General features: G+C 32.7%; 1 protein-coding gene across 1 annotated transcript; it reads left to right on the top strand.

Moving 5' to 3' along the window:
- Window positions 1-709: 709 nt before the first annotated feature.
- LOC126885405 (uncharacterized) lies at window positions 710-1,552 on the top strand. The gene has a single exon (XM_050651972.1). The coding sequence runs from the start codon at window positions 710-712 to the stop codon at window positions 1,550-1,552; it is 843 nt and encodes a 280-aa protein (XP_050507929.1).
- Window positions 1,553-25,843: the final 24,291 nt, after the last annotated feature.

Genomic DNA, 25,843 nt, shown 5'->3' with positions numbered 1-25,843 from the left:
TTAAAAATCACACTAAATTTTCTCTTTTTTTCACACCTGTAACTGATTAAAATAGAAATTTTCATGGACTTTTGAGCCTCGATAATAATTAATGTAGTCTTTCATTCTGCGTTTAAATTTTTCAAATATATTTATTGGTTCTCTCAGGATTCGAAAAAAAGGAATGCATTTAAAAAGTGTTGGTGCGAAATTTTAGGTTCACGCTCTTAATTAATTATTTAAGTGCAATAAACGCATTGTTGCAGAATACACAAGTGTATGGCAAATAATTGCTCGTTCCATGTCAGCTGGTGACAGCGCGCATGACAATGTCAATCATAATCATCATGTCGTAAGGTTATATCATATTGTAGCAGTGTACAAATAAAATTCAGTTTTTAATTCAGCATATCAGTTTTTTACCAGCATTAACCATCAGAAGCAGAAATAATACTTTGTATAAATAAATACAAAACATTTTGGCGACCGTAGACAGGACAAGAAACAAATAATTACCAGAAAACCAGACAGCATTTTGGCGGCCATTTCGAAGCAGAGGTTAATGACCGGGCCACGCCAGGATTACAGAAGATCAAAGCAAATTATCAGAAAATCATTGGAAATCAGGTATCCTATGTAATATCCGTTTTTATAAAAAATTTCTATGCATGACTTGCATCTAATTTGTGTTGTTTTGTATTGTAACAGTAAATTTTTATAAATCATCAGAATGACAGATGAAAATACCTTAAAAACCACTAAAACTTCCTTAAAAGGTCAGTTAACGAGATTTTTTAATTTTATAAAAGATGTAGAGTCAGGTAAAGCAAACAAAGATCAGTTAGAATGCAGACTAGCAGTAGCAAAAGATTTATTGTCAGACTTTAACTCGGTAATGGTTCAGCTTATGGTATTAGATTTAGATGAGACAAAAAATAAAAGTAAGGAATATGAAGCTGAACTAAAAGCTGATATTTCAATAAAAAAACAGACATTTAATCAACAAGCAGACACAATAAATACAAGTTGTAGTTCACAGTTACAAGCTTCACAAGACATAAGGTTACCTTGTATTGATCTTCCAAGGTTCAGTGGGGCCTCAGAAAATGGGGGTGCAGAAAGTGGGAGCTCATGGCTTGAGTTTTATGACGGGTTCACTAGTTTAATTGGCAATGATCCTAATTTAAGTAACATTAAAAAATTTTATTATCTCAAATCTTGTTTGACAGACAGTGCGGCAGCAGTAATTTCCTCTTTGGAGGTTACGAATGAAAATTATACGATTGCTTGGCCAATCTTAACAGATAGATTTCAAAATGATAAACTCATAGTACATTCTCATGTTCGGGCGTTATTTGAGTTATCCGTGATACAAAAAGAATCACCTTCTCAGCTGAGAAAACTGATTGATGAGGTAAATAAAAATATAAGGGTATTAGAATCATTTAAACAACCTGTAAAGGAGTGGTCAACAATGTTAATATATTTAATAACTTCTAAGTTAGACAATAACACAAGACGTCAGTGGGAATCGGAGAATATAAGCAAAAAGGCACTTCCAACAATTGAATAATTTTTAAGTTTTTTAGGTCAGCGTTCTCGTCTTTTAGAAACTCTTTATGCAAATAATGATAAACAAACACATGGTGCAAACCATAAAAATAATAATCAACCACATAACAAAAATAAAGTACAATCATTCGTAAATCAAACTAATCAGAATTTTAAATGTTTTTATTGTAAAGAATCACACTCAATTTTTTATTGTAATAAGTTTCTACAATTATCCGTAAAACAAAGAAATGTTGAAGTACAAAAAATGAAATTATGCACAAACTGTTTAAGAGGAAATCATTCAATAGAGAAGTGTGTATCAACCAGAGGTTGTAAATTTTGCACGAGAAGGCACAACTCGTTGTTACATTACTCAAATTCTAGATTTCAAACAGATCAGCAACAAAGCCATATCAATATGAACCAAGAATCAGAATCATTTGGGAACTCAATGAATGAGCACAACCAGGTAAATACAGTACAGATTAATTCAGCGCAGCCATCAACATCAGTAGTTCTAAATTCAAGCGCCAATCATCAATCAGAAGTTTTATTAGCAACAGCAGTTATACATATTTTTGACCAGTCAGGTAATACATTTGAAGCAAGGGCATTACTTGATTCAGGATCACAATCAAATTTTATCACAGCAGATCTTTGCAAAAAATTGAAACTTGATAAGTCATGTATAAATATACCAGTATCAGGTATAAATGACAAAATAACTCATATAAACCATTCAGTGACTACAAATATTAAGTCTCGAGTAAATGCATATCAGATTGAAAGTTCTTTCTTAGTTATAGATAAAATTACAGAAACATTACCTACAGTCAATCTTAACAGAAATGAATTTACTATACCAGAAAATGTAACTTTAGCAGACGAAACATTTTATAAACCAGGGAAAATAGATATTTTATTAGGTGCCTCTATATTCTATGATTTATTATGCATTAGACAAATTCGACTTAACAGATTTTTACCAATTTTGCAAAAAACCATGCTAGGTTGGGTTATTACTGGGAATGTCCCATTTCATTCAAATAAACCAACCATCAGGTGTAATTTTACTGTCAACAGCATTAATGATCAGATCAAACAATTCTGGGAAATAGAAAATATTGATAATTCAAAAGGTCTAACTAAAGAAAAGAATCATGTGAAAAAGACTATCAGACATATTTTCAGAAAAATCAAGAAGGACAAATTGTTGTTCCACTGTTAGCAAAAGACAACATACAGAACTTAGGAGATTCATTGCAAACAGCACTCGACAGATTTTCTAGTTTAGAAAGAAAATTAATCAAAAATCCAGAATATAAAAGGTTATACACAGACTTTATCAAGGAATATCAGGATTTGGGACATATGTCACTTATAACAGTAGAGGATTTAAAGTATCCCTCATACTATCTACCACATCCTGGAGTTCTAAAATCAGATAATACTACTACTAAATTAAGGGTTGTTTTTGATGGGTCAGCAAAAACAACTACAGGCTTATCATGAAATGATTGCTTAAAGGTTGGAATAACTATACAGAGTGATCTTCTTTCTATCTTAATAAGATTCAGATTTTTTAATATAGTTTTAGCAGCAGACATTGAGAAAATGTACAGACAAATCTTAGTAAGTGAAAAGTACCAGAACTATCAGAGAATCGTATGGCGTACAAATCCCTCAGAAGAGATCCAAAATTTCAAACTTAAAACAGTAACATATGGAACAGCAAGTGCACCATTCTTAGCGATAAGAAGCCTAACCCAACTAGCCAATGAAATTGAGGAAACAGATCCAGATGTAGCAGTAGTAATCAGAAATGGATTCTATGTTGATGATTTGTTATATGGATGTGAAACTGGAGAACAGGCAAAACAGTTGAAAAATAAGTTACAGGAAATTCTTAGCAAATCAAAATTTATATTAAGAAAATGGATGTCCAACGACAAAGATATATTCTCACCAGGAGAGCAAGAACAAGTAGGTATAGAATATTTTATCTCAAGCAAAGAGGAAAATAAAACTTTGGGAATAACTTGGCAGTCAGGTCAAGATAACTTGTTATTCAAAATTAAATGTAAAGACACTGAAAAAATTACAAAGAGATCAATTTTGTCAACAATATCTCAAATTTTTGATCCTTTAGGTTTAGTAGGACCTTATGTCATTCAAGCAAAGATAATATTACAGAAGTTGTGGAAACTTAATTTAAAGTGGGATGAATCAGTTCCTGCTGAACTTCATACTTGTTTTGTAGACTTTATAAATCAGTTAACAGAATTAAATCAAATCAGTATTCCACGACGTGTTACATTGTTTCAAGGGGCAGATACAGAATTGCATGGATTTTGCGATGCATCTGAAGCAGCTTACGGAGCTTGTTTATATATTGTTAGTCAGTATCACGATCAGAAACAGAGTCAGTTACTTATTGCAAAAAGTAGAGTAGGACCATTAAAGGTACTTACAATTCCAAAATTAGAGTTATGCGCAGCAATGATATTAACAGATTTAGTAAAAAAGTTAAGAGATTGTTCAGATATTAATTTTGCCAAATTTACATTTTGGACAGATTCAGCTATAGTTATTCAATGGATAAACAGCGAATCTCATGTTTGGAAACCTTTTGTATCAAACAGAATTGCTCACATTCATGAAAACAGCAAGGCAAATGAATGGAGACATGTTCCTTCAAAGGAAAATCCAGCAGACCTTATTTCAAGAGGAATAGACTCAAAAACATTGTCAACTTCTTCCTTGTGGTGGCATGGACCTTCATGGTAATCAGAAAGTGAAGACAACTGGCCTATACCGAAATTTAAATCAGTAAAGGATTTACCAGAAAAAAGACCTAAATACCAGTTATCAGCTCATGTTAAAGAAAAGGAACCATTTAGTATAATCCATAAATATTCTTCAATATCAAGGTTACAAAGAATAATAGCATTGCTTTTAAGATTTAAACATAACTGTCTTAATAAATCAGACAAATATTGTGGCCAAATTTCTGTACCAGAACTGGAAGTCAGTTTAAATACTATTGTAAAACTTGTTCAGAATGAATGTTTCCAATCAGAAATTTCACAGATTTTGAAAGGTAATACAGTCAAAAGGAATAGCAATCTTATTTCACTTAATCCATTTCTTAAAGATGGTATTCTCAGAGTTGGTGGTAGGATCAAAAATGCAGATTTTTTACCTTTTTCTCAAAGACATCCAATACTTTTACCTTCAGACCATCACATTACTACTTGTATCATTCGGGATGAACATTATAAAAACTTGCATGCTGGTTCACAACTATTGTTATCAACATTGAGAACTAGATTTTGGATATTATCAGGTTTAACTACAGTAAAACGAATTTTAAGAAAGTGCATTGTATGTTTTAAAAATAGGCCAAGTTCAGTCAATCAACTTATGGGTGACTTACCAGAGAAGCGAATTACTCCTGCTAGAGCATTTTTACATACAGGTTTAGATTATTGTGGACAATTCTCAGTTAAAGCTAATAAATTACGCAATTCAAAAATCATCCATATATATGTTTGCATATTTGTTTGTTTTAGCACAAAGGCTACACATTTAGAAATTTTAATAGACTTAACAATTGAAAGTTTTTTAAATTGCTTAAAACGATTTATCAGTCGTAGAGGTAAACCATTGACTATCTCATCGGACAATGCCACAACTTTTGTGGGGGCTAATAATCAACTCAAATCAATGTACGATTTAGTACAGAATTCCAGACCAGAAATTAACAGTTTTTTGACAGTAGAATCAATAAAGTGGCAGTTCATTCCTGCTAGATCACCACATTATGGGGGAATTTGGGAGGCAGCAGTCAAATCATTTAAATTTCATCTTAAAAGGATTGTGGGAAATCATATATTTTCAGTAGATAATTTTGGAACTTTGACAACACAAATTGAATCATGTCTTAATTCCAGACCTTTAACTCCTTTATCCTCTAACCCATCAGATTTTCAACCTTTGACCCCAGGTCATTTTTTAATCTTTTCACCATTAACAACCTTTCTTGAGCCCGACCTACGAAGAATTTCAAATCTCAACACGTTTCAACATATGACTCAAGTGCTCCAACATTTTTGGGCAAGATGGTCAACAGAATATTTAACTCAACTTCAGTCAAGATCCAAATGGAGGACTGTTAGCAACCAAGAAGTGAAGATAGACCAGCTAGTGTGTCTTAAAGAAGACAATTTACCACCTCTACAGTGGAGGTTAGGACGTATTTCAATGGTACATCGAGGCAGAGACAATAGAATACGTGTTGTGACAATAAAAACAAACAATGGTGAAGTGACAAGAGCTCTCTCACGCGTGTGCATATTACCAACAGACATTTAAGTTCATTTCTATGTTTTGATGTATACTGGGCAATTATGACCCTTTATTGTAATGTAGTTTATTGTTTTTTTTGTTTCTTTTTGAAATAGCCAGGGTATTTCAAGGCTGGCGGTATGTTGCAGAATACACAAGTGTATGGCAAATAATTGCTCGTTCCATGCCAGCTGGTGACAGCGCGCATGACAATGTCAATCATAATCATCATGTCGTAAGGTTATATCATATTGTAGCAGTGTACAAATAAAATTCAGTTTTTAATTCAGCATATCAATTTTTTACCAGCATTAACCATCAGAAGCAGAAATAATAGGTCTGTTCGTACAGGAATCAGAAACTATCACTGACTATCAGCAACTGCACGACGCATGCGTGTTTCAATTGTGCGAACGCTAATATTGAAACACGCATGCGTCGTGCAGTTGCTGATAGTCAGTGATAGTTTCTGATTCCTGTACGAACAGACCTAATACTTTGTATAAATAAATACAAAACATGCATAATTTAATATTTAAGAAGTATTATACTATAATTATATAAAATTATTATACTTTTTTCGGAATACATTTTTTCTAATATTATCTGTCAACATAGATTTCAAAACGATAAGCAAAATCTTAAAAATAATCATAATGAATAACAAATTCTGTACTTACTAATTGATATTAACTATCGATTACAATCCAATTACTTCTTTAAGTTGTAAATATTACACGATAAGAATTACATTACAAGTTTTAAACAATTATTATTGATTTTTTCCTTTCCTCTTTAATTTTCAGGCCAAAAAAGTAAGTCATCCGCTAGTTGGCGATACCAGCGAAACTCACAGAGGATAGGCAACACTTTTCTCTTTCCAGCGAAATTTCCAACGAAAGTTGTACTAGTAATCCTCTAAGTAGGTGGCTATAACAGCGAAGCACAGGGCGTATATACCGGGTGGTGAATTGGAAAACGGGACATAGGAAATTCAATGTAAAATCCTAAACTGTTGAATTCCTGCTTCCCTAACTATTTTACATCAAAACACCTAAGAAACTATTTGTAGAGGATTTAAATCTCTATTGAAAACAACTGTTAAAATTGTTCTGCGAATTAAACATATTCCAAAATTTTGTAAAAATATAATAAATTTTTAGACTGTGACGCCAAAGTTAGGCCACACACAATGTCATGATGTGTAACGGTTGCGTTCGGTCACAATGAAGTTATTAATATTAACAATATTTGAACTGTCAAATTTTTATTTTATCGTTTGTTGTTTAAAAAATAATAAAGTTGATAGGATACCCTCAGTTGAGGAGAAAGTATTAATAATAAAGATGTTTTATTCAATCAATAATGTGCGCACTGTTAGTTAAATAGTAACGTGGGCCTAAATTTTACACACATACCTACTGTGGCAAATGTATCATAATTTTCAAAATTTTGGAATGTGTTTAAATCATAGAACAATTTTAACTTTTGTTTTTAATACAGATTTCAATCCTCTACAAATATTATCTCACGACTTTTGATGTAAAATAATTAGGGAAGCAGGAATTTAACAGTTTAGAATTTTACATTGAGTTTCCTATGTCCCGCTTTACGATTCACCACCCTGTATAAGGAAGTTCGTTAAGGGGGGGGGGGGGGTCCTTAGAAAAACTTGAAATCGTCAGAATAAGATAAGGTAAGTTAAGTACATGCAAAACAATGCATATTTCAAAAATCTAACGATTTGATCGGCGCGTAAGAAAATGGGTGAGTCGCAAAGTTTCACAAAAAAAAGCGAATATTTCGCGAAATGAACGACATATCGAAAAACTAAAAACATGTGCTCAATATTTTTCAAAAATCTATCGAATGATACCAAACACGACCCCCACGGAGAGCAATGAGGGGTAATTTTAAAATTTTGAATACGAACCTCGCGATTTTTCGCGAAATGAACATCAGATCGAAAAACTGAAAAATACACGTATTCAATATTTTTGAAAAATCTATCGAATATCACCACACACGACCCCCCACGGAGGTGGGGTGGGGGTTACTTTAAAATCTTGAATAGGAGCCCCCATTTTTATTGCAGATATTGATTCCTTACGTAAAAATAAGTAACTATTATTCGAGACATTTTTTCGAATTATGGATAGATGGCGATATAATCGAAAAAAGCGATTGTTGGAAATGGAAAATTAAATTAAAAAAGGGAAAGTCCCCACTAAAATGGAAAACTTTACTTAACTTTTTTTGGTTTTAGGACCTACTCTTCACAACCCAATCGGTCCCCATAACGAGCGAGTGACTGCACAGTTAGCATACTTTCCTCCCCTACTATTAACTTCCTACCGTATTAGTATTTTTGCTAACAGTTTGTAATTTTTCAAAAAAACTTTTTATAAAATTGATGTTATAGGTAAGCTTCCCCTTTTCGTTTCCATCAGGCTAAACTATCCATTCGCAACTACCGTTAATATAGCTTGCACCAGAGCACGTTGCTATAAAAAACCCGTTCTGCTTAGAAACTGATTTTATTTTAAAAATTAAACTCAGGATTTACCTGGCGTTTACACATTTCCCGGGAATCCGCTTAAATAGTGTAATCTTTCACTTGATACAGTAATAATGGCACCAGAATTAATTAACTTAGATACGTTGATGATACCACCCTCATCGTTGAATCTAAAGAAAGATTAGAAGAACTCATAGGATAAATTGAAGCATAATGGTTGAAAGTCGGTCTGCAGGTTAATAAAGAGAAAACCAAAGCAATGATAGTAGACCAATAAAAGCCGACAAAGCCCAAATAATTAATAATGTAAAATGAATCTATAACATCGAAACAGGGCCCAGGTGCGGGAGCACGCCAAATAGAATTCTATTTTAGTGACGTCACGTTGCCTAGAAACCGTCGATTCTCCCATTATGAAATTCTATTTTGTGACGTCAGCAAAATAGAATTCTATTTGGCGTGCTCTCGGCCCAGAGCACGCCAAATAAAATTCTATTTTGCTGACGTCAAAAAATAAAATTTCATAATGGGAGAATCGACGGTTGCTAGGTAACGTGACGTCACTAAAATAGAATTCTATTTGGCGTGCTTTCACAGAAGTTTTAACACTTCCACTTATCTGCGCTTCTTAGTAAAATACAAAGGGAGATATACTGAATAAATTAGGAGAAGAGCTCTGGAAAAAAAAATCATGAGAAAACTTGCAAGTATTTTGAAAAGTCATCCTATAACGCTTATCAAGTACGAATAATAGATCAAAGCTTGGTATTTTCTATATTCCTATACTTTTCTGAATGTTAGACAATAAAACACACAAAAGAGGAAAATAGAAGTCTTTAATATGAAAGGTAATGCTAGCGTCAAATACTGGGAGTGTGTTTATTTGACAAAATAACTAATTTGTCAATCCTTCGACATAGGGCAGTCAATGAGGGTATTTGGCTCCGAAATCCATCCTACTACGTCGCTTCACTTAATATTTTCACAGTAAGTAGGAAATAGCTCAAGAAATAAAGTCCACCCTATATACTATGGCGCTTTTTGTCTTGGGGTTGTTCCAAACCCCTCGGATTGAAAATTTTTTGGTCAAAATAACAACGGAAGTAGCTAGAAAACCTAATTATAAGCAAAAACTGTTCTATAATTTTTTTTTGAAAACATAATGATTTTTGAGTTATTCGTGGTTGAAAATTGGGCATCTTCATTAAAAAATTACACTTTTTGGACGTTTTTTTGCGAATAACTTATAGTCCAAGTAATGAAGATTAAAATAGAACAAAACCTCTCAATTTTTACAGAATAGATCGATTTGCTTGAAAATTTGAGATGAGTAGTGGATAGTCCAAGGATCAAAATCTATATTATGGCGAAAGGCATTTTACCATGGGGTGGAAATTTATGGTTGCCACCTCATCTCGGGGTGGAAATTTTTTATTTATTTTAATCAAAATAGTTGGTAAAAACGTCGTTCATTTTAAGCAAAAAACGTTCTATACATTTTTTTGATAAAATTGATAGTTTTCAATTTATTCGCTATCGAAAGTGTTAGTATTATGTCGAAAAAATCAATGTTTTTAATAAGTTTTCTGCTAATAACTCCAAAAGTTTTTGTTTTATCAAAACCACTTTACTTAACAAAAAATGTACCTTTTGAAAAAATAAACAAAACCGTTTTTTTAATTTCCTTTAAGACCAATATTAATCGAGCTATACTTTACTATATGTTGGCTCTTCTTCATCAAATGCTAAATATTGTAGTTTCAAAGTCAAAAGACTGGAAAACTATGCATTTTTCGACGAAAATTTGTTCTAACTAAATTAAAGTACTTAAAAATATCTATCTTCAGAAATAAAAAAAGTCTCTAGCTCACAAATTAAGTGACTAAGGGTCGATTTCTCATACCTGCGTTAATCTATGGTTCAGTTGAACCAGGTTCACCCGTGATCTGTGGTTTTGTTTGAAATGCATTTCTCATTGCGCGTTCATGTCAGCGCTCGTTCTACAGTTTTCGAGAAATGCCAATAGATGGCAAAAGGTAAAAAACTGTCGCCATTTTGAACTACCATTTTTATGCTGTTTTTGAATAAAGTTAAATTTAAGTATTTATAGTCAAATAGTCATTTTAATAATTATAAATAAATATTATAAAAACAAAAATAATGTTATCGTTTATCGTTGGGCTTAATATAATAAAATAGGATATATTTATATTATGACAGCGGTTCGTGTTAATACAACGCATGCGTAGTCCATGGAATCATCTGAACTGAGTTCTGAAATCTTTGAACGGCCGAATTCCACCGTTCAAGGATCGTTCAAGTTTAAACTGCCATCGGTTGATCGTGAATTGAGAAAGACGATTTTGACTTTAAACTGACGTTTACTAGAAGTTCAGGTTAAACTGGAGTTGAACTCGATATGAGAAATTGGCCCTTATAATGAAAAGAATGCTAGTCCCTATTTTTTTCAGCGAAAAAGTGATCTCAAGCAATCCCCTAATCACCGCCTTAATTAAAATTATTAATTGACCTTAGTTGGTCTTTTTTATTTATGTATTATTAATAGGTTCTAGAAGTTTTACTGGTTTGAAAAATTAGTTAAAAAAAAATGGAGTTAAAAGCGAATAACGAATTTTTGTAATTTGAAAAAAATGGCCTTTTCTCCAGAATAGCAAGATTAGAATCAGAGATACGAAAAATGTTTAAATATGAAATTTTAGCCTATTTAGTTCCCAAGAAATTGGTTTGCAAAATTTTTTTTTCGCTGCAAAAATTGAGTGAGCTATTGACAATTAAAACTTGTAATAACATGCAAAAACCACCTTTACCAGCCCTTTCAAAGTCACCTCTTTTTGCGACAGGAGATTAAAAAGATTCAATATTAATAGGCTTATAGATCTTGTAAAAACATATAAATTTTTTTTACCAACCTTTCTAAGATAAAAAATAAAAAAGTTACGGTTAAAATACCAATATATTTTTTTTTGAAAAAAAAAGACTAGAAATCCAATTGGAAGCATAATGATGTAAGTTAGCGGTGTTTTTAGTCATTGGCCTTATTCATTCTTATTTATTTATGTATTATTAATAGACTTTAGAAGTTTCACTGGCTCAGAATGATTAGTGTAAAACAAACTGGAGTTAAAAGCGAATAACGAATTTGTGTAGTTTGGTAAAAAATGCCATTTTCTACAGAATAGAAAGATTAGCATCAGAGATACGAAAAAATGTTTCAATATAAAATTGTAGATAATTTAATTCCCAAGAACTGAAATGAGTATAATATCGAAAAACATTGATTTTTTCTATACAAAATTAACACTTTTGATTGCTAATAAATCGAAAATTATTAATTTTATCAAAAAAATGTATAGAATATTTTTTGCTTAGAATAAATGTTTTTATCAACTTTTGCGGTCAAAATTTAATAAAAAATTTCCATCCTCGAGATGGGGTGGCAACCATTCCCATGGTAAAAGCGCATTTCGGCATCATATAGATTTTGATGCTTGGACTATCCACTACTTCTTCTCAAATTTTTAAGCAAATCGATCCATTCTGTAAAAATTGCGAGGTGAAAATCTTCGGCTCCTAGACTATTAAAAAACGCATCTAAATAAAAAGACAGTATAAAACATTTTTGTAGCTTATAAAAAAACAGACAGATTATTTCCTTCGTAAATTTTCTAGTTATAATACAAAAAGAAATATGGTAGGTGAAATAAGTTTGTTTTTTTTTTCATGCTCAAATCGGTGTATTCAACTTGAAATAACAGAGAAGCGGTAGATTTTAGGTGTATAACGCTACCAATACCTTTTGTACTCTTCGAAAAGACCGAAGACGAATGGGCAATATTAAATGTCGATTCCAATTAAACTAAGCGAGATATGTTGCAAAAAAATTGATAACTAATGTATTCTAAGACAAAATGAGAAGTGTTTTTAACCTTTAATCCACCAAAATAAAAATGCTTCGTTCCCTTTTACAATTCCTTTTATTATAGTGTTATTTCAATTTTCAAAAAGTTGTACGGGTTTAAAATGAATAGTTTTGGAAAAAACTGTAGGGTATGGACCGTCGGAAAATGAAGCCAAGGAACTCAAAAATAGCTTCTGGGAACAATTACAGGACGAAATGGACCAAATAAGTCATAAGGTCATAATAACGAGCGATCCACAATTATTGGGATCAAAGCTAGCCGTGCAAAAAATTACGTATGTCTTGTTTTAATCTGAATTTATATCCTTGGTTTATCAATTATTTTGATTAACATTATAAAACATAAAAAATCAGTCAAAGCCTAACACAGAACTTCAATCAGAAATAAAAAGAATTAACAAAATTATAAGTAACAATCATAAATAAAATCAAACAAACTACATAACCTAACTTTCCTTGTTAAGTTGACGTACACTGCAAAGTTGACGTAAACTGGAAAGTATATCTGAATTAAGAATAGACATGCACTGTATAGCTATCTCTGTCGTTCAAAGCCACCTATGGTGACAATAATTTTGGATCACACGTTAGTAGGCGATTTTAATGGGCGAGTAGGGTCAAGCAATGAATATGACTACCCTGTAGGACCATATGGAGAAATAGTCAGGAATAATAATGGACAAAGGGTTATCGAGTTTTGCATCATGAATGATATGCAAGTTAGTAACACATTTTTTCAACACAAAGAGATTCATAAATATACACGAGTGATGGATTCGCGGAACGAAATATCCGTAATTGACCTAGTATTAGTACAGAACAGATATAAAAATGAAATAGCGGACGTTCGTGTTAAAAGAGGTTATGAGATCAGTTCAGATCATTTTCTCGTTGAGGCTAAAATAAAGACAAGGAGAGAACAGATATTTAAGATTAAAAATGAAGAAAATCGCTATGAACAACCAAGTATTAAAGTATACAAACTTCAGTCTGAAAATATTAGAAAAGAATACTGTCGTAAATTAAATGAAGAAACACGAAAAACAAATTTGAAAAATGAGGAGGATATAGAAATATTATGGAATATTTTTAAGGAGCTGGTGTATGCAACTGGGAGTAAAGTATGTGGTGTAACGAAAGGAAGATATCTGAAAGGTACAGCTTGGTGGAATAGTGACATCAAATTGGAAGTTTCGAAGAAGAAAAAATTGTGGAAAAAGTATATAAGTAATAAAAGTGAAGGTAATTATCAAGAATATAAGGAACAGAGAATAATGGTTAAAAATAAAATTAAAGAAGCTAAGAATCGTCAATGGGAAGAATTTGGAAATAAAATGGAAAGTGATAGTAAGGGTAACGCGAAGTTGCTCTATAGGACCCTAAAAAACCTAAGACAAAAGAAATCAAACGGAGTAAGAGGTTTAGAGGACAAAGATGGTAACATATTATTAAAAAATGAAGAGATTACTGAAAGATGGCGAGAACATTTTATGGAATTATTAATGGGAGACAACAACGAAATAGAAAATGACAGGGAGGAGTACAATTTAAATGAACAACAAGATAATGATGACATAACTTACGAAGAATATAGGGAAGCAATTGTAAAATTGAAAAATGGCAAGGCTGCAGGACACGATAATATTAAGGCTGAGCTAATTAAATATATGGAAGGAGAAGGATTACAGTTACTATGGAAAATTATAAGGAGCTGCTGGCATACCGGATGCATACCTAGAGACTGGACTCTTGCCACTATTCTACCATTACACAAAAAAGGTGATAAACATAAGTGTTCTAACTACAGGGGAATATCATTGTTGGTAGTTGCTAGTAAAATCTACGAAATAATACTCGAGAAAAAGCTGCGAGAAAATATCGAGGCCACACTGGATGACAGCCAATGCGGCTTTAGGCCAGGGCGAGGTACAACCGATCTCATATTCACGGTGAGACAGTTATCAGAAAAAGCCCTACAACATAACAGTAAGTTGTTTCTATGTTTTGTGGACTTGGAAAAAGCATTTGATCGGGCGACAAAATCTGGGAAATATTAAACCGTAGAAATGTGAAACCGAACTTAATCCAAGCAATAAAGAGTATATAATAAATGTACACGTAATAATGTAAGAACGAAAAATCGCTCATCTCTAGAATTCTACAAAAGGACAGGTGTAAGACAAGGTGGTGTTCTGAGTCCTTTGTTATTCATCACTCTAATGGACGAAATTGCAAAAGAATGCAGGGGTAAGGTAAAAAGAACTAGGGTAGGGGTGTATAAACTTCAACAAGTTCACGTGTCAGAGTTGATATATGCCGATGACCTGGTAATTGTGGCAAAATCAGAAAAATACTTGCAAGTGAATGTAAATGTTTGGAATGAAGCCTTTAAGAAATTTGGGATGAAAATAAATATTGAAAAAACAGAAGCTTTAGTAATATCGAAAACTCAAGAAAATATAAATGTAAAGCTGAGAAATGAGACCATTACACAAGTAGAGGACTTCAAGTATTTAGGATCAACAATGAATGGACAAGGAAATATAGAACCAGAAATAAACAGCAGGGTAATGAGTGCAACAAAATTGTACTATGCGCTAAATAAAAGTTTTATTGGGAAGAAAGAAGTAAGCCTGAAAACAAAAATGAAAATGTTCCAAACTGTATACGAGCCGGTGCTACTCTACGGTAGTGAAACGTGGACAATGAATGACAACATCCGTAGTAAAATTTAAGCATGCGAAATGCGATATTTACGTGAGGTATCCGGGGTGACCAGACGTGATCGTAGAAGAAATGAAGACATACGTGAAAGGTGCGGTATTGGAAGGACCTTAGACAGACTTGAAACGAAACAGTTATCGTGGTTCGGACATATGACGAGAATGGGTGAAGGTAGAACTGTAAAGAGGATACGGAAAGCGGCATCCGACAACAAACGAAGAAGAGGCAGGCCAGCAAGAACGTGGAACGCAGATATTGGAAAGGCTTGCGTAAAAAGGAATATTGGGTGGAGAGGAGCAGAAAGACTAGCTACTGACCGAAAGGCATGGAGACGTCTGATTTCTCCACTTACCTCGACACCGTAAGGTACAAGAGGACGGCTTAAGTAAGTAAGTAAGTAGTTTTGGAAAAAAATTAGATAAAATTGTAGAGCGCATTTTTCTATTTTCTTAAAAATATTCCTTTTTCTCCATGTAACTCTAAAATGATAAGAGATACGAAAAAAGATACCATACTAATAAGTGGGGATTTTTAGATAAAATTTTGTTTTTAGTTTTCATTACTGTATCTCTTATCATTTTCAAGTTACATGGAGAAAAAGGAAGATTTTTATGAAAATTTAAAAATGCGCTCTATAATTTGATCTTATTTTTTTCAAAAACCCTTTATTTTAAATCCGTCCAACTTTTAAACATAGAAACAACACTATATTAAGAGGTATTGTAGAAGGAAAACGATGCTTTTAAATTATGTTGGATGAAGGGTTAAATGCACTTCTTATTTTTCCTTAAAATACATTAGTCATCAATAATTCTGCAGCATATCTCACTTAGTTTGAATGTAATCAACAATTAATATTGCTCATTTTTAAGGTCTTTTCTAGTACGTACTACAGAAGGTGGTGGTAGCATACACCTAACACTGACCGTTTCTCTGTTATTGCAAGTGGAATACACCGATTTGAGTATGCACAAAAAAAAACAAACTTTTCACCTACCATATCTTTTTTTGTGTTATAACCAGAAGTCGTATGAAAAAACGAGTCTCAATTGAGTTTTCAAAAAAAAGATTATATGTAGAATATTATATTGTTTAGAATAAGGTTCTCTAGCCACTTCCGTGAATATTTTGACCAAAACATTTTTTACTCCCTTGAAAGGATGGGAACCGCCCCCAAGATAAAAGCGCACATCAGCATAGGGTAGACTTTGAATTAGGATAAAAGTAGAGGCAATTCAGAAAAGGATTAGGTACAAGGGATGCTCTCTTTGCCTTGAACGTTCTAACACAGAGATGCCTAGATGTTAACCAAGAGGTACACGCCTGCTTTATAGACTTTGAAAAGGCCTTTGACAAAGTACGCCACAGTAAACTCAAAGAAATCCTGGAGAGTAAGAACATTGACACCAGAGACATACAAATAATATTAAATCTGTACTGGAATCAGCGAGCTAATATAAAAATAGAAGAACAAACATCGGACGAAATAGAAATACGTAGAGGAGTACGACAGGGTTGTATATTGTCACCGCTCTTATTTAATATCTACAGCGAACAAATATGCCAAGAAGCTCTCTCATATGCAAACGAAGGGATAATAGTCAATGGAGAAGTTATCAATAACATTCGATATGCTGACGATACTGTGATAATGGCAAGAACAGCGGAAGATCTACAACATTTAGTTGAAACTATGAATGAGATATGTAATAACTACGGCATAAGGATGAACGTCAAAAAAACCAAATATATGACCTTCAGTAAGAATCCAATAAATGACACTAGTATCACAATAAACGGTACCCAACTTGAAAAAGTAAACGAATACAAATACTTGGGAACCCTTATCAATGAAACAGGTGACCAAAATCACGAGATAAAAAGACGTATTGAAATTGCCAGGTCTACTTTTATAAAAATGAAAAAATTATTTTGTAATCGTGATATTAGTATTCATCTACGAACTAGAATGTTAAAATGCTATGTATTCAGTACTTTGCTCTACGGTGTTGAGTCATGGACTCTTAAACAGAGGAATATTAAAAATCTTGAAAGCTTTGAAAATTACAAATGAAGAAGTAATACGCAGAATAAATAACGAGCCAGAAGTTCTACGGAGTATAAAAAAGAGAAAACTTGAATACTTAGGCCACCTGATGAGAGGACAAAAGTACACATTCCTACAAAATATAATGCAAGGAAAAATCCAAGGACGAAGAAATCCAGGCCGTAGAAGAATGTCCTGGATGAGAAATTTGAGAGAGTGGTTTGGCTGTACCACTAACGAATTGTTCAAAACAGCAGTAAATAAAATTAGAATCGCCCTAATGATATCCAATCTCCGATAGGAGAGGCACTCAAAGAAGAAGAAGAAGAGGCAAGTCCCAAAATTTCATTAAAATCCATACAGTACGATAGAATTCGGTGGTAATATCCTGTTCTTGTTCTCATTGACTGGCGTAACAGATTCAAATTAAGAAGAGAATAAGTTCCAGAATAGCTGAAAAGTTACCGACTAGAACAGATTGATAACAACAGATTTTAAAAAGAAATTGAATGTATTTTCTAAACATCTAGACAAGAAATGCCTTACTCATTGTCCAACGCTAAAAACTATTACAGTTATTCAAGACCAAATTAAGAAGTGTTTCTTCTCGTCTTCGACAAATCGATTTTTCAAGAAAAGGTGTATCATGCCGACTTAAACCAAGAGTACATTTTAGTACTAGAATAACTCACAATTGAATAATCCTGTGTCAAAAATTCTTGAAAGTTAAAAACAAAAAATTATGAGATAGAATAAGCGTTGCCTACACAAAACGAACACCTATGACGAACGCCTATACTAAAAATTCGTAATTTTTCGCAATATTTTTTAAACGATTTTACTAATATTTATTAGTTATATTGAAAAATAAATAATAAATAAACAATGAAATAATCTGGGATTTATTTTTCCGGATAAACAGCGTTTCCGCCTGACGTGTTCTCCTAGGCTTCTATAGGATTAGATATAGAACCATAAAACATGTATAATTGTATACATTGTATTACAGTCAATAACATTTATTTGCCAATATAAAACTTTTCCAATTGAACGTCGGCAAAGCAAAAAGCGAAACTTTCCTCCGACAATACAACATAAAGCACCGAATGAACATATTCGGTTAAAACTTTCAAACTCAATATTACTTTAGGCTAAACAGATTCACACGCTGTGCTTTTTCATTGTCCATCGGTTCATCCTTTATGAGAAGTTTTGAGGGCTTCTGGTCGCTTTTCTCTGTGTTCCCAAACCTGTTAAAATAAGGGCGACCTCATAAAAGCCGAAGGGCTCACACTCGTATTCCTGTAGACTATTTTCATTGTGCATTTCCCAAGTGTATTACATTTTCCAAGTAGTAGGAGTTACATGACAAACTCATCTATTCTCCCAGCTGAAACTGAGAATTTCCGCAAATTTTGTCCACCAAGTGAAAGATTAAACTATTAAAGCGGATTCCCGGCAAATGGGTAAACGCCAGATAAATCCGGAGTTGAATTTTTAAAATAAAATCAGTTTCTACGCAGAACGAGTTTTTTACAGCAACGTGCTCTGGTCAAAGCTTTATTAACGGTAGTTTCGAATGGATAGTTTAGCCTGATGGAAACGAGAAGTAGAAGCTTAACTCTAACATCAATTTTATAAAAAGTTCATTTGAAAAATCGCAAATAGCAAAAATTCTATAACAGTAAAAATGTTGAGCTATTTTACCATATTCTTTGCAATATTTCATATATACATGTGCACTTTTTTATTTAAACTATATACTTTGTTTCTTCTTATTCCTAGTTCGTAGCTTGTTTTCAAGCATCGTGATTTCGTGGAATGTATTGTGTTTTCTTGTTCTATTTATGTCAAATTTCGATATTTTGTTATTTATTATAGAGTGTTGCCTGTGTGTTTCGCATTAAGATCTGTATTTCTGGTTGACGATCTTCCTCGACTTCTTTTCACCTAGACCACTCCACACTCTACTCGCCTTAATTGTCTCACTTAAATTCACTTTAGCTAACTTAAAAATATAAGTAAATACTCTTACTGGAACGGATTACGGAGAGATGTTGAGGAATATGTGAAGAGGTGCAGCGATTGCCAAAGGCATAGGCATTCGTTCATGACCAGAGAACACCTGACTATCGCATTGTCAGCCATCAGCACTTTTGACACATTTGAGATGAGAATAATGGAAATAAGTCAGTAAATTCCCGAGTTTCCCGGTTTAAACTCCCGAGATATTTTTCACCCCAGAAAAGGGGTGAAACTCACCCCAAGGGTAAATGCAAACATCGGCAACATATCACGTTTTTCTTTAACATGTTAGCTATGTGCGTGCCAAATTTTATGTCAATACAAACGCTTCTTTAAAATCTGGAGCAAGAACCGTGAGTAAATGGACTAATAACTCTAGAGACCGAAAATACAAATCTCAAGAAAAATAGAGGAAACATAAATAGTCCAAGTAATGAAGCTTAAAATAGGACAAAACCTCGCAATTTTTACAGAATGGATCGATTTGATTGGACATTTGAGAATAACTGGTGGATAGTCCAAGGATCAAAATCTATATGAGGCCGAAAGGGGCTTTTTCCGTGGGGGTGGGTGGAAATTTTTTATTTTATTTTGACCCCAAAAGTTGGTAAAAACATTTATTCTAAGCAAAAAACGTTCTATAATTTTTTTTTGATAAAATTAATAGTTTTCGATTTATTCGCTATCGAAATTTTTAGTTTTATATCGAAAAAATCAATGTTTTTAATCAGTTTTCTGCCAATAACTCAAAAATTTTTAGTTTTATGAAATCAACTTTGCTTAACAAAAATGTACCATTTGAAAAAATAAGCAAAACCTATTTTTTAAATTTTCTTTAAGATCAATGATAACAGCGCTCTGTTAGCTCTTCTTCGTCAAATGCTAAATATTGTAGTTTCAAAGTCAACAGACGGGAAAACTATGCATTTTTCGAGGATAACTTATTAAAACTAATTTACAGTATGTAAAAATATCTATCTCAAGAAATAGAAGAATAGTCTCTAGCTCAAAAATTAAGTGACTTATAATAAAAAGAATATCAGTCCCTATTTTTTTCAGCGAAAAAGTGATCGGAAACTTCCTTCTGCTCACCACCCTAATTAAAATTATTCATTGATCTAATTTGGTCTTCTTTATTTGTGTATTATTAATAGGTTCTAAAAGTTTGACCGGCATAGGATGATTAGTTTTAAAAAGAAATGGAGTTAAAAGCGAATAACGAATTTTTGTAGTTTGGTAAATAATGCCCTTTTCTTCAGAATAGAAAAATTAATATAAAAGATACGAAAAGGTATTTAAAAATAAAATTGTATTTTATTTAATTCCCAAGAACTTGGTTTGCAAAATTTTTGTACGGCAAAATTTGAGTGAGCTATTAACAATTAAAACTTGTAATAATATGCAAAAACCGCCTTTACCAACCCTTTCAAAGTCACCCGTTTTTGTGACTGAGGATTCTAAAAGGATTTAATATTAATAGCCTTATAGATCTTGTAAAAACCTACAAAATTCTTTTTTACCAAACTTTCTAGTATAAAAGATAACAAGTTGCAGTTAGAAAATCAATATATTTTTTTGAAAAAAAAAAGAAGAAATCCAATTGGAAGCAAAATAATGTAAGTTAGCGGTATTTTTAGTCATTGGTCTTATTCATTCTTCTTTAGTTATGTATTAGTAATAGATTCCAGAAGTTTGACTGGCTTAGAATGATTAGTTAAAAAAAACTGGAGTTAAAAGCAATTAAGGAATATTTGTAGTTTGGTAAAAAATGCCATTTTCTTCCGAATAGAAAGATTCGCATCTGAGATACGAAAAAATGTTTAAATATGAAATTGTAGGATATTTAATTCTGAAGAACTTGGCTTGAAAAATTTTTTCTACGGTAAAAATTGAGTGAATCGTAAATGAGTATGATATCGAAAAACATTGAATTTTTTCGATATAAAACTAACACTTTCGATAGCGAATAAATCTAGAACTATTAATTTTATCAAAAAAATATGTAGAACATTTTTTTGCTTAAAATTAATGTATTTATCAACTTTTGCGGTCAAAATATAACAAAAAATTTCCACCCCCAGATGGGGTGGCAACCACCCCCATGGTAAAAGCGCCTTTCGTCATCATATAGATTTTGACCCTTGGACTATCCACTCCTTTTTCTCAAATTTTCAAGCAAATTGATCAATTCTGTAAAAATTGAGGGGTGAAAAGCTTCGGTTCCTGGACTAAAATTTCAATTCCATAGCTCTGCTGATCTATGTAATACCTGGTATAAAATACAAATTAGTTCGTTCTTTCTATTCTCTGCGTAGCAATAAAACAAGAGTTTTCGTTGAGTATAATTTGTCAGTAGTGACGTTTAAATATAACGTGCATGTTACTTCGACCAATGAACTCATTAATGCTTCTGCAGTAGCTCGTTTCCGACAAATTTAACTACTCACTTGATTGGCAGTCGTGAGAAACTATATAGAACATTAAACGAATACGTGAGATCATTCATAGATGAAGAGGAGAACATTGGGAGGTGTGATGAAGAATGTTCACATATTGCGAAGCTAGGACGAAAAATCCCTGGACAAATAATCCCGGACAAAAAATCCCCACAAATTTTTTTGGACAAAATATCCCCTCAAATAATCCCGGACAAAAAATCTCCAGAAATATTTGCTACCGAATAGTTCTCTAAAAGTTTTCCCGTGAATGCAATCGACGCAAATGTTTTTCAGCCTCAGTGCATGAGAGTTATAGCAATCGCCATGAAACCAGTTTTCGGCACGAAAATAATGATTAGCAATTAAAATTAAGCATAAATTGTAATTTTGATTAAAAAAATTTCGAATTCGAAAGATATGGGGAATAAGCTAAGGCTGTGGGAATCATGTTGTACTTATTCTCTATTCGTGATAATAACTGCTGGTCCTGAAAACGATAATATTGATTGTAATGCAAAAAATTCTGTTCCTTTTTGTAAATGTAACGTCAAAATAACGTCAATATTTAGTCATCATCATCATCAATGGCGTTATAACTCTTCTAGAGTAATGGCCGCGTTTACTATTTCCTTTAATGTTTGTCGGTCCTGTGCCACTATTTCCCATTGTTTCACTCCCATTTACTCCAGACCTTCTCTGACTACATCTTTCCACCTTTCTCTAGGCCGCCTTAGAGATCTTATCCCATCTGGCCTCTCCCCGAGCAGCTATGTCTGGTTTGATTTATGGATAAATTTTTAAAGTTTTTTATGGATGCACACATATCCTCAATTACGTTTTTTAAAAACCGGATATCGAATAGTAATGCCCTTAAATTTATTCCCAAAACCACCAGAAAAATCAAAATAATTTCAAAGCTTTGTATAACTTTCCTGGCGATGCGTGAAATGGATTTTTTGCATTAGTATAATCAAGATTATCGTTTTCAGTACCAGCACTTATCATCACGAATAGTATATAGACAATGTTTTGAACACAGTTATTCAAAGCAGAGTGAAAAATAGATTTAAGCCAATTACAACACGATTTCCACAGCCTTAGCCTATTCCCCATATCTTCCACCATTCACGGGAAAACTTTTAGAGAACTATTCGACAGCAAACATTTCTTGGGGATTTATTTTCTGGGATTTTTTTGTGGAGATATTTTGTACAAAAAAATTTGTGGGGATTTTTTGTCCGGGATTTTTTGTCCGGGGATTTTTTGTCTAGGGAGAATTTCTGGGGATTTTTTGTCCGGGATTACTTGTCCGGGGATTATTTGTCCGGACCACCATGCTGCTACAATACCACCCTTAAAAGTCGGGACACACATATCCGCACCGAGTCAGCACAGCGTCCGCACCGCGCCCGCACCGAGCAGGCTGGCCAATGGCCATGCTCTATCTTCAAGGCTGGCCAATGGCCATGCTGTCTCTGAAAGGCTGGCCAATGGACATGCTGGCTCGGACGCGGTGCGGGCTCGGCGCGGATATGTGTGCCCCGACCTTAATGCGCATCATGGATATACACTATACACCGTTCGAATTGCTGTATGGTGAAAAAGTAAATTTACCGGAAGGTCTTACACAAGAAGTTCAACCATGTTACAACAGAGATGCCTACTATAATTAGTTACGCTAAAAAGTTCAATTAGCACGCGAGAGAGTTAAAACCTTCCTATTGAAGCACAAAAAGGAACAACAAGAGACGAACAAATCAAAAGCCACACTACAACACTTTAAAATAGGAGACCTAGTCCTGGTCAAAAAATAAGATAATGGTAAGTTTGATAGTCTTTATGTAGGTCCTTATCTAATACCATAGGTAAGTAACGTTAACTGTAAAGTTAAGTTGGAAAGTATCGGAAAGATCAAGGAGGTGCATAAAAATAGACTATAAGCTTACAGTCCACAAACACAATGAATAAGTGATATGTGAAAAACAGGCACAATTATTATTATTATTGAACATTTGTTACCAGATATAGGGCATTATGTGCTACAAATTTGTATATAATTCCGCATATATGAGTATTCAGTTGATGATGATGACACGAAAAATTTTCTTCTTTTTCGAAGAGAGAGGAAAAGGCACAATATATTGCTCAGAAATTCTTTTCTCAAAGAGCGATGGTGTACCATAATTTAACTCAATATTCAGACAATTCAGATACTTCTAAAAATCCTTTTAAAAAAGATAAATTACATAATACGATATTGTTTATTATATGTTAATTATATGTTAATTATATGTTAAATAATAAACAATACCATCGATGTTCTCCTGCGTCTTTTACTTTGAGATGCACAAGAACATGCTGCCAAATTAAAATCGAGTTTCGCAGGACACAATGCTCGACTGAAGGATAAAAGATGGAACCACGAAATACAACAATGGAGACCATAGTTAGAAAGAAGAAGCGTAGGAAGACGACAACTGAGACGGGCTAATGACATTAAGAAGATTGGAGGACACAACTTGAAGCAAGAAACCACTGGATTAAATTGGGGGTGGCCTATGTCTAAACTTGGATTACTTAAGGCTGAAAGAGAAGAAGAAGAAGAAAAATACCATCGATGTATTACAACGTATGTGGAACCCACGCATTCATTCGGTGACCCAGAGAATCCCGCTGATGAAGCATAAGCATATTATCATTAGGGTGGTTCGACAAAAACTTTTTTTTGAAGTTGTACTACTTTGGGCGCGATTGAGATTGAGGGTGAATTTATATTAATCTGCGCGCATGCGCACACCGACAGTATGGTATTAGTCGTTATACGGGCTCTGTAATAATCGGGTAGTAATTGTTCAATATGAAGGTAAACAAATGTATAATATACAGTATGTCCCTGTAAGTTGTATCCATATGGAAAACTTTTTTATTATTAATTTTACGAAAAAAAGTTATTCTTTATAAAAAGCTCTGCATGATCCAAAACCTAAGATTTAACCATCAAATATCAAATTTTTTGAACATTATACGGGGTATGTCAAAAAGTTTGAATTTCACTCAAGAGTAAAGTAGCTTTATTTTTCACAATATTGAAAATTGCTATTATGAAAAGTTGTTTGGAAATAAAAACTGTATTCTAGTATGCAATTACATCCTTCTAATTGAAAATTTTTTTTTTGAAAAATTATGGATAACTAACATTATTTTCAGTTATTTTAATTCAGATAACTCTTTTATTATTAATTTTACGAAAAAAAGTGATTCTTAATAAAAAGTTTTGAATGGTCTAAAATCTAAAATACAACCATCTTTTGTCAAATTTTATCAATTTTATACGAGGTATGTCAAAAAATATGAATTTCGCTCAAGAGTAAAATACGTTTATTTTTCACAATATCGAAAATTGTTATTATGAAAAGTTATTTAGAATTAAAAACTATGTTTCAGTATGTAATTACATCCTTCTAATTGAAATATTCTGAACTATAAAGGTACTTTACTTTTGATCTAAATTTATCTTTTTTGACATACCTCGTATAAAATTGATAAAATTTGATATGAGATGGTTGTATTTTAAGTTTTAGACCATCCAGAATTTTTTATGAAGAATCACTTTTTTTCGTAAAATTAATAATAAAAGGGTTATCAGAACTGAAATACCTAACGAAAAAATAATGATAGTTTTCCATAATTTCTCAAAAAAATTTTTTTCCAATTAGAAGGATGTAATTGCATATTAGAATATAGTTTTTAATTCCAAACAACTTTTCATAATAGCAATTTCCAATATTACGAAAAATAATGCTACTTTACTCTTGAGTGAAATTCAAACTTTTTGACATACCTCGTATAATATTCAAAAAATTTGATATTTGATGGTTAAATCTCAGGTTTTGGACCATGCTGAGCTTTTTATAAAGAATAACTTTTTTTCGTAAAATTAATAATAAAAAAGTTTTCCATATGGATACAACTTACAGGGACATACTGTATAAGTTTTATTGTTGTGAGGACAGAAACAAAACAGTTTATAATTGTAGTGACTTTTAAATAGTTTTTAAAGCAACAGGTACGTAATAATTGTAAATGTATCATAGGTACCTACCTATTTGAACCTACCAAAATACATAGTATGGAATACTTTTATTTACATAATTTGATTACCATTAAAATTTCTATCAATATTCACCTAATATATTGTTTTCTTACTCTATGTTTTGTTGTATTTTTTCAATTCTAAATCATTTCAATTCCAAATCAAAATAATTTGATTA

The sequence above is a fragment of the Diabrotica virgifera genome, chromosome 5, assembly GCF_917563875.1.
Source record: "Diabrotica virgifera virgifera chromosome 5, PGI_DIABVI_V3a".
Lineage (NCBI taxonomy): Eukaryota > Metazoa > Arthropoda > Insecta > Coleoptera > Chrysomelidae > Diabrotica > Diabrotica virgifera.
The sequence above is the reverse complement of the archived record's forward strand: the minus strand, read 5'-3'. Positions and strand labels throughout refer to the sequence as shown.